We start from the raw sequence: 10,169 nt of genomic DNA, 5'->3' as shown, positions 1-10,169 counted from the left end.
AAAGGGCAATGAGTATGTCCCAATGACTTTGGAAGTGGGATGGGATGGTGAAAATAATCATGGTCAGATTACAAAGAGCCATATCCAAAACCAAGATGTGGGAAGAAGGTATAAACAGATGACTGAGGCTAGTTTAGATTTTAGATAACAGCACCTTCCACCCCTAGGAGGTCTTTCATTGTCACTATAATGTTGCAATACTGTGTTTTCTACAAACCCTGTGTATTTTATTGTTTAGCATATAAAAGCAAATAATCAATTCTGTATGTTCACAGCATTTCCTACGAAAACATTGCATCAATTCACCTGTTTTGGTATAACTGGGCCAAGACTGAATTTAGTATTTTTTGATTATGCTCTCTACTAACTCCCAGAACTATACAAGCAGATCCTCAGCTGGTATTCATTAAAACCAGGACAGCTAGGATTCTCTACACCGGCTGTGGATCTGCTGCGTTAGTTTGTTACCAAGCACAAGCAGAATTCAGCTGCTTGTGCATCTTGCCTCAGACCAGGTCAGAGGCCTCATGGAGAACAGACTGCTAAGGCTGGATATACTTTAAAATGAAGGAGATGGTTTAAAAAAAAAAAATAAAAAATACATATAATCAGGTTACCTGCAATTATTAAATTATTCATAACTTTTCTGAATAGCTTTATGCGATTCATCTGGCCAATATCATTCACTTTCTATAGGTGGGAAATGACATCTAGAAGGATAAGCGGCCTGCTTGTGATCATACAGGGTTAGCAAGTTATTCAGTTTATGTGTTGCAAGCTAGGTTGGATATTATTTAGTACCACTGGTGATGAGACTTAACTTGATTTTTCATACTTCTAAACTAAGAAGTAAAGATTGTTCTACAGACAGTTGTTTCTGGATATCAAAAAGTACATCTCCAGGACAAATCTGCAGAGATACCAGGGCCTGAAAATTATCTTATGTTTAGGCCTGTGGGTGCTGTCAACTTCTTTTTCATTGATGTATACAAAATTCATGAGTAAATTGTATATATACATATATATATATACCAACAATATGTGGAAGAGGTGATTGTGTGTACATTCTATCCCAAACTGTAATTTTGATTATAAAAGTCTGTTTTGTTGTTTAATCAACTGGCATCACACTCCGATGGCTTGTACTACATAAGCTACACATCAGAGGAGACAACTGATTTCCAGGTTAATTCTTTAAAAAAAGGGAGACATAAATTACTATGATTCTGGCTTTCTCTTTGTTTCATTGCAAGTAGGAAGAGTTCTGCCCCATGAGTGAGAAGCACGGTATTGGCCTTTCAGGCCCGTGGGTATGGCTTAACGTGGGTTTGTCACACTACAGGGTAACCCTACCAGCATACTTTAACCGCAGACCCCACAACCACAGGGAACCGGTTACTTGCTTTTAGGAAGCTGAAGTAGAAAAAGTGTCTTATTTATAGGGCATAACGTGTCTCCAGCGACTGATAATCGATCAGGAGAGCCAGGGAACACTTTCTGCCTGCACAGACATAAAGCCGGGAGGCGCCTGCCCCAGACCTGGCCCGGCCGCAGCCCGGCCTCACAGCGACTGGAGGCGGGGCCGGATTGCGCGGGGGAACGGAAAGATCCGGCCCGGGTTTCCTCGCGTCCCGGTGCTATCCGGGGGGAAGAGTTTAGGCGGCAGCAACCCGGGAACGATGAGGAAGGTGGAGGTGTGGTAGCTGTTTCTGTAGGTTGCTCCCTTCTTTGCCCCGGTCCTCCGTTGCTGCCTTTCTCCTCGGTCCGCGGTCAGGGCTGCTGGGCTGGTTACGGCCGGCAACGCAGTGGGTCGGGGCAGAGCCCCAAGGCACGGGCGGGTGCGGAGCCATGCCAGTGCCGGCTAGTCGGCGGGCAGGGGTGTCGCTGCTGGCTGGAGGAGCCGCGGCGGGCGGGATGCAGGCCGGGACGGTGCGGCCCCTGCGGGGACCCGCTTTCCGAGCGTGGCCGTGTGCCTGTTGGCGGTATGCCGGCTGCAAGAGCCGCTCACCAGCTGTTTTTAAATCCTAACTGGAGTTAAGTGTATTCTGCTGGGGGGTGGTGTCTGACCCGGGGGTCTCAGGCCCCTTCAGCAGAACTTGGGTTTGTTCTTATATCGGCCCTGGCGGGCCGTCATGTGTCTCTTGCTTGTTTTGCTTCAGAAGATGCTTTGAAAAATACAGGGAAAGTGTATAAGAATGAGAGGAGTTAGCTTTGAGGAGCCGTAACATGAGGTGTTGATGTCTGTGTGACTTGCAGGTGAAGGCTCCGTTTCTGGTGTGATTGGTTGCCCCATCGCGGGAAACTTTTCCCTAGGGGAAGATGGTGAGGTAATCTAGACTGCCATGTGCTTGCCTCAGCGCTTAGGTTCCTACCTCTACTGCGAGCTATGCATTTTGTATATCAGCAGCTAGATTTTCACAGTCTGATTTGTAGTTAATGTTGCAAGAGACACGTTCGTTTCTTCACACATTCATTGTTATAATTAATTTTAACTGGAAAGCTCTAAGTGTTACCTCAAGGGTCAGAGGGTATAATAATAATAATGTGGAAGGATTCTTAAGTGACAAAATTGGAAATATATTGAGTTTTCAATTCTTAAGTGTCTTGTTTTGAATTATATTAATGAGTCATAGGAAAAGCAAGGCAGAATACTTATCTTGTATAGGGTCAGCTCTGTGGGTGTGGGAATTTCAGAGGTGTTTGTACAGCCATTTTTAGAGACCTCCAGTGTTGGCGGTAGAGCAATCTCTCCATACAACTTGTATGCTCACTAAGAAAAGCTTTGAAACTGTGAAACTGTAAGGACAGTAATGTACTTGAATCCTTCCTGCTATAATTTGAAGCCATTTCTTTACACTTTAAAGCTGGCTCTTATGTTTGGTTTTCTTTGAGGCTTTTTTTTTTTTTTTAGGTCTGTTCCTTAAACATTCCCAGTTACTTTAAACTTTTTGTGTATGTTATGCATTTAAGCTCTGATGATTCTTGGTCCTCTTCTCTGAATTAATTTTAATTACTTCATATGCTTGTCTCAATTTGAAGGACAGTATTCAAATCTTGGTAGAGTACTGCAGCTGAATTCTATACAGTAGTGAGTAGTATGGAAGATTTATGTGCTATCAAAACTTTACTTCTGTTTACGCATCCTGGTACGGATGGCATGCTTCTGGCATACTCAGCTTCTGTTCTAGCTTAGACTTCAAGGGCTTTTATGCACAGCTATAACCCAGTACGTTGTTCCCTTCCAGCTGATTATTCTTGCCTAAATTGAAGATGTGGTGTTTCTTACTATTAAAGTGCACTTCGTTTTTTTCTTTTTTTTTTTTTAAACCTCTCTGATTAGTAAAGACTAGATTAGAATTCAGAATTTTCTTTCATTGTGTTTCCATTTTGTTGCAGCTTGCTGCCATCTGTAATATTAGTAAACATAAATGTTTACTTAAACATTAAATAACACTAGATTTAGGAGGGTTCTCTATGGACCTTCAATGGCCTGTATTACTTCTTGATTCTGTTTTTCTGCATTGCCTCACAGCCAAGATGAAAAGTAGTGCCAGTTTAAAATTAGATTGGGCCTACGTCACAAACTAAATCCTTATCACATAGGGAAGTACATTTTCTGACTTTAATTAGGACAAGCTTGTGTGCTTCCAGGCCTGGCAGAGACAATATTCCAAGATGGTCTTTTGCTCTTTGATGGTTAGCAGCAGCATGTTTATTCCTTAGATGTGCAAGTCACAGAGCGCCCTGAAATAGATGTGCAAGTCACAGAGCACCCTGAAATAGATGTGCAGAAGTGTGTCCTGAGTAAATAGGATTTGAAAATATATATGGGCCACGCTGTAAGGCCCATCCTAGCTTCTTCTTCCTTCCCTTGCATCCACTAAGTTTACCTTATCCAAACCTTCCGTCTTTCACAGGGCATGAAGACTGCAGCAAGCTCTACTCTGTTTTTGACACCTTGTGCTACAGAGCATTTTTCTCATTCACCAGATAGAATCTTTAAAAAATGTATAAGCTAAATACAAAATCCCTTGTGTAATATGCCACAGCAGTCTCTTACTTTGGACTTTTTTTCTTTGCATGTCACTATACTGTTAGAGTGTTTTCCTGATGTGTAAATTAGAACTGTATGACAGTATGTTAACTAAAATTCATCACTCTACTGTTCTTTCTCAGGAGGTTTTTCTTCCCTGCTAATGGAGGCTGCCTTGAGCAGTACAGAAACTTTCAGCGTAGCAGAGAAGCTTTTCTCAGCCTACCTGTCTCTAGTTTCACAGTAGCACAAACTAGAAAGCATTCGGTGTCACATGCTTGCTCTCCCTAAACTTCCAGTTCTCACATGATGTGATAACTGGGAGGAAAAGGGGGTCTCCTAAAAGCATTGTGTTTCCTTACATCTTCGAAAGAAGACTGAAACTGAGTAGCTGTTAAAATTCAACAGGAAAAGAGAACATTAAAGGGAAAGCTGACTTTCTGAACTGCTTCAGCATTGGTAAATGCTATCCTGAACTACTTCAGTGAGATTAGGTGACAATTGCATCTAAGGCATACATCCAAATGTTATTTAATAAGGCCCACGATTACATAGGAACATGTTCCTCCTCTTAACACCTGTTAGAAGTGAAATGATCCTACCAGGTGACCAGGTTTCTCTCTGTTAAGGGAAGTATTGGTTCACCAGATATTTTAAGTTTTTTGTGCATGTGTATTGAATCTTGTTTTAAGTTGCAGTAGGCTTTTATTCTTTGCAATGACTTTAAATGGACTTTCCAAGTATTTCTGGATTTTTAAAACCTAAGGACATTATCTCTTTGTGAAGAGACGGTGCTCTTGGAGATACTGATAAATTATTTTTTTTTTCTTTTATTCTGCTGGTGTGTAGATGTGGAGATGTAGTATCAAAATACCACAGATGTGGTTAGTAGAAATGTCTTGTGCATCTTAAAGTTATTACAAGTCCTAACTATATGTTGTTGCTTTAAAGATTGCTCCCCCAATCTGTGGGGTTTTTTTGGTTTTTTTTTTTTTATAAAGGGATATATGTAATGCAATAGAGGTATTTTTATTCTGTTGTTCATACTGCTGAAATACTTAGTCTGGTTTACTACAGTTTAGGAAGGATGTGACCAATTTAAGTAAGTCCAGAGATGCTTAAAAAGACCAATCTGTTTGGTTTTGTTTGTCTGGTTGGTTTTTGAGTTTTTTTTTTTTTTAGTTGACCTAAAAACAGTACTTTTAGGAAAAAAGTTTTTCTAGTTTTGAAGAAACAAACTCCACATGACAGAAAGGAGATTTTAAATACACAGAGTTGGTGGCAGAGAACACTTGTTATTTATTTTCCCGATTCACAGGGGAAAAGACAATGATGGTAACTTCATAGTGAAGAAAGGCTCAGCTGAGTGCAAGGAGAAGCTTCATGAGAGGGTGGCCCATTGGAGCAGGAGCCCTGCTGAGATTAAGTAATCTCCTTCATCAGAAGTTGAGACTGCTTTGGAAACTGCCTAGACATGAGTTGGCCTCACAGTAGAAGGCTTGGACTAAATGATTGCTGTTCCTAGAAATATTTTAATAACATTTCATGAACTGTGGTACTTGCAAAGTCATTCTTTTAAGTTTGTAAGTCATTATGCCTTAGCTGAGAAACAGTAGCTTGCCTAAATGTGTTCTGTCTGTTGAAAATTCAATTAAAATTAAAACTACTTCATGATTTTGGTTTAGACTAAGACAATTGCAATGAATTAGTGTCAAATCCTGTGGGGGGGGGGTGGTTTTTTTTGTTTTGTTTTGTTTTAAGAATGTGCCTTATTTGTAAATAACCTGAAATATCATAATGTAGCTGAACTGTATATTATTTGGAAGTATAGCTTGAGCTTGACTTAAACTTGTTTGTTGCTTCTGGAAAATAGTGTAATTTTTCCATATCATGTAATATAATGAATGATTGCTCTGTTACAAGGAAATTTTAAGCAAAGCTAAATCAGGAGTATTCTAATCTGGATGCTTTTGGTCTCTCATAAAAAATGAGACAAATTTAGGCAATTATGTAGGAATGTAGGCTAAAATAATGCTCTTTTTCTTATTTTAGGGACCTGTGGGATTTAAGAATATTTCTCGTAAGAAAATTCGCTGCTTCTACAGCCTTCCATCTTAGTGTGCAGTTGATGATTTAACTTGAAATACTGAAGAACAGTAGGCACGCTGTAATTGTTTTTCAAAAATGTTGAAAGTTCAGCAGTGTGTAACAGCTGATGGGATACCCAAGAAAAAGCCATATATTTGTGACATTTGCTATAAGCAGTTTGAAACTCCATCAAAATTAGCTAGGCATTATCTGATACATACTGGTCAAAAGCCATTTGAATGTCATGTATGTCATAAAACGTTTAGGCAGCTAGTCCACATGGAGAGGCATCAGTTAACCCATAATCTACCCTTTAAGTGTATTGTTTGCTACAGAGACTTTAGAAACTTAATTACTTTCTTAGAGCATCAGCAGCATCATAATGAAAATTACCAGAACGATATCAAACAAGCAGAAACCTTTGTAAATTCTGAGAAAGACATGGTCACTTGTGGCATATTTCAATGTTCTGCGTGCCGGAAATCTTTTACAACTGAAGAGAGCTGGATGCTGCATCAGTGTCTGAAGGCAAATTTTCTATATGGTGCTAGAAGGAGAAAGGAAAGTCATGCTTGTGAATCATGCAACAAGACATTTCCATCAAGATCTAAGCTAGAAAGGCACTTCCTGATTCACACTGGCCAGAAACCCTTCAAGTGTTCTTCATGTGGCAAATCTTTCAGACAGTCAACACACTTGAAAATCCATCAGCTCACACACACAGAAGAAAGACCTTTTCAATGCAGCTTTTGTCAGAAAGGGTTTAAAATACAGAGTAAACTCATGAAGCACAGACAGCTTCATGTCAGAAATAGGATTTTTCCCAATATTGTATACAAAGCAAAGACTCTTAAATATCCCAGAACATGTAACCTTTTGGAAGGGAAGACAGATAATTTTGAGAATGCTGACACCTGTGAGTCACAGAATGACCCACATGATGCTCAGTTAATCTATATCATACCCTTTCAGTGCCCGGCATGCGAGCAGTGTTTTGAAACAGAGCAGGTCCTAAATTTGCACAAATGTTATCTGAGAGATGGAAAAAGTTCAAATAATAGTATAACAGCATGCAGCCACTCAGTCAACTTGAAAAAGAAGATCCTGAAGAAGCTGAAGTGTACTGGTGGAAAGGCAACAAATTTTTCTCTGACTGACAGAAAAAAATCAAAATCAGGTCACTTTAAAATTTGTGACCTGGTTGCAGCTAGAGATCAGGGCTCTGATCAGCGTGCTTCCACTAAACCTTTCAAGAGTTGCCATCGCAAGCTTGACATACACAAGGCACCTAGTAATCGGATGAAAAGAACATTTGCTGCGCCGTTACCTTCACAAGAACACCCACAACCTCACGACTTTGGAATTAATTTAAAAGGTATGCTTACTGGTAAAAGCATGTTAAGCATCAATGATTCACTGGATAATAAAAAGACTTATTTTTATGGTTCATCAGATGATGCAGTCTTTGATAATCCGGAAGTACTTCAGTGTGCTTTTTCAGCTTCTGCTAAAAGTACATATAAGAAACACAAAGTGTGTAAATGTGACAGATGTGAAAAAATCTTCCCGTCTTCATCCAAACTTCAAAGACATTATCTTATACACACGGGACAGAAGCCCTTTGGCTGTAATGTTTGTGGGAAGACATTTAGACAGTCAGCTCACTTAAAAAGACATCAGCTCACCCATACTGAAAAGAAACCCCATAAAAGCCCTGTTTGCCAGGTAGAATTTGAAAACCTGAACAAACTTTTCAATCATCAGGGAGATCACATTGAATTTAAGTCTTCTCAGCCTGTGGGTTGTTCGGATTATTCTCAAACACCTTCACAGGCATCTGGCTTTCAAGAATTTGAGCTGATTCAGTCAAACCAAGCAGCTGAAATCAAAGTTGAAATTGAGTCAGGGGACTTTGTTCTTGACACCAGCAGTAGAAATGTACAGCCATATTTGTGTAGTAAATCGCTGGAAATGGAGCAAGGCAGTTATGGCTCTTGGCACGATTTTTTTGAAGGTACTGAAAAAAGCGAAGTTGCTAACAAACTGTATCAATGCAGTATCTGTTTTAAAACTTTTCAATCACCTTCTAAGCTTGAAAGACATTACCTAATGCATGCTGGACAGAAGCCATTTGAATGTTTTGTTTGTGGTAAAAATTTCAGGCAGGCCCCACATTTGAAAAGACATCACCTTATTCACGCTAAAGAGAGTTTAAAGCTGAGTTCCACTGAGCAGCAGCCAGAGAACATACTGTTTTTATCAAAACTGGATAATGTCCTATGAATCTGTATGTTAAAATTTTGGGTTACATAATTATTAAAAGGCGTATGTTAGACTGAACAACTGACCTTTTCTGTTATGGAGATGACCTGTTGAAGAATTAATGTACTGTCTTCAGAACTGTCTATTTGATATAATTTGTGATAAATGTGAGGAGATGTTTAAAAAAAAAAAAAGCAAAGTGGCTTTTTTTATTGCATTTCTTTTCCTAAGTTGATTTATAAATACACATTCTTGCCATATTAATAATGTTGCAGTAATCTGCAGTCCTCCAGAAGTCAGGTATTTTAAAAGCTAAGCCTTTATGTAATATTTTATGACATTATGTTGTCCCATGATAACTGTCAGAAAAATAAAGATAAAAAGGTAATGTCCAGAATGCAGAAAAAATGGTCCTTTTACTTTTTTCTGGCTCCCTGTATGTTGCAAGCAAGATACTTGCTGTGTATATTTCATATTAAAAAAAATAAAAAAATCCCATAGTTATATTTAGATAAAAGAAGCAAAAAAGAATTGGGTAGAAAAGGGGGAAGAAGTTTAATGAGAAAAAATGTAGATGTGGCATTATAGAACTGTTAATAGAAAAAATTTAACTACTTTGTAATGTGCTTGGAGATCTATGCATAAGGAATTAGATCTTTCCCCTTCTTAAAATGTAAGTAGGCAGTGCTAAAATAGCAGGGTTTATAATCAATTAATCCATTCTACCATTTCATTATCTCCAGGTCTTTGTATATTCCTTGCCTTTTCTAGCTTTTTGTTTTTTTTCTTCCCAATTCATACAATAGCGAACTATGTTTTTGGAAAAAAAGAGGACAAGAAATTATCATTAACATTACAAATGGGCTTACCATCTGTTCCAGTCTCCTAGCATACATATTGCACCAGTAAAAGAAATGTTCTCTAAGATGTGATAATAACTCAGATGAGCAGTTTTGTCAGGAAGTCATGTTCTTGTTACATTAAATATAAGAGCCTGAAAATTACTTTTAGTTCAAATTAGGTAATTCTGATTTTGTATTAATAGAATCTGTAGTTACACTTTCTGGTAAGTAGGGAGCTGCTATGCCTGTGGGACTGGCAAAAAGTGAAAATGCAGTGGAGATTTATTCATTACGAACAGGAATTAACTTTTGTTGTTTTTTTTTTTTTTTTTCTTTCACTGAAAAAATACCTTTTAGGATATTTTACTTTGTTATACAACTTGAAACCTTAAGTTTTTAATCCTATTTCTAAATTAACTTCTGTAAGATACATGGCATTCTTTTCATTATTTAAAAAGATCCATATTTACTCAAGTAAAATGTGGGTTTTTTTGGTTCTGTTTTAATTTTTGAAGTGTTTTATCTAGGTTTTGCTCTGGCATGAGCTTTGTAGTATTTGGTATAAATGAAATGAAAAAGGAGTTTTTATTTTCGTACCTGTTATTCTTTCCTATTTTCAGAGAGAATAAAGTCAGGAAAGGTACTCAGAAACAGTCTGTAGTTAACTATGACTTGTTTGACAGACAATTTCAGTACATTAATAATGACTATACTTATATATTGAGATTTTTTTCCTCCCTATGTGAATTGTTTCATATTGAAAGAATACTGTATAAAATGTTTTGAAAGTGTACGGTAGAGCTAAACTATTTTATTTATACTGTACTTTAATTGTATACTTTATGTGCAGGTCAGTTTTGAAACTATGTAATATTCAATTTCCAAGGAAGTTTAAGACTACATATTAAAATAACTAACTTTGCATGTTAGAAAAATAGGCTTTA

The 10,169-nt window shown here is 38.0% G+C and overlaps 1 protein-coding gene across 5 annotated transcripts; it reads left to right on the top strand.

The window, feature by feature from the left end:
* Positions 1–1,535: 1,535 nt before the first annotated feature.
* On the top strand, positions 1,536–9,387 carry ZNF770 (zinc finger protein 770). 5 transcript variants are annotated; one of them, XM_065686539.1, is made up of 3 exons: positions 1,536–1,694; positions 2,257–2,327; positions 6,086–9,387. In XM_065686539.1, the coding sequence occupies exon 3, from the start codon at positions 6,218–6,220 to the stop codon at positions 8,402–8,404; it is 2,187 nt and encodes a 728-aa protein (XP_065542611.1). In that variant the 5' UTR covers positions 1,536–1,694; positions 2,257–2,327; positions 6,086–6,217; the 3' UTR covers positions 8,405–9,387. The 5 variants fall into 5 exon arrangements, with proteins under 5 accessions (XP_065542611.1, XP_065542613.1, XP_065542610.1 ...); XM_065686541.1 differs by having other exon boundaries at positions 1,536–1,711; positions 2,257–2,322; XM_065686538.1 differs by having other exon boundaries at positions 1,536–1,711.
* The last annotated feature ends 782 nt before the right edge of the window (positions 9,388–10,169 follow it).

This window comes from Lathamus discolor, chromosome 6, assembly GCF_037157495.1.
Source record: "Lathamus discolor isolate bLatDis1 chromosome 6, bLatDis1.hap1, whole genome shotgun sequence".
Taxonomy (NCBI): Eukaryota; Metazoa; Chordata; class Aves; order Psittaciformes; family Psittacidae; genus Lathamus; species Lathamus discolor.
Note: the sequence above shows the minus strand (reverse complement) of the source record. Positions and strands in the feature narration are given on the sequence as shown.

What these genes read in the sequence shown, in the direction of transcription:
- ZNF770 (XM_065686543.1), top strand. Translation starts at nt 6,218, where the DNA reads ATGTTGAAAGTTCAGCAGTGTGTAACAGCTGATGGGATACCCAAGAAA.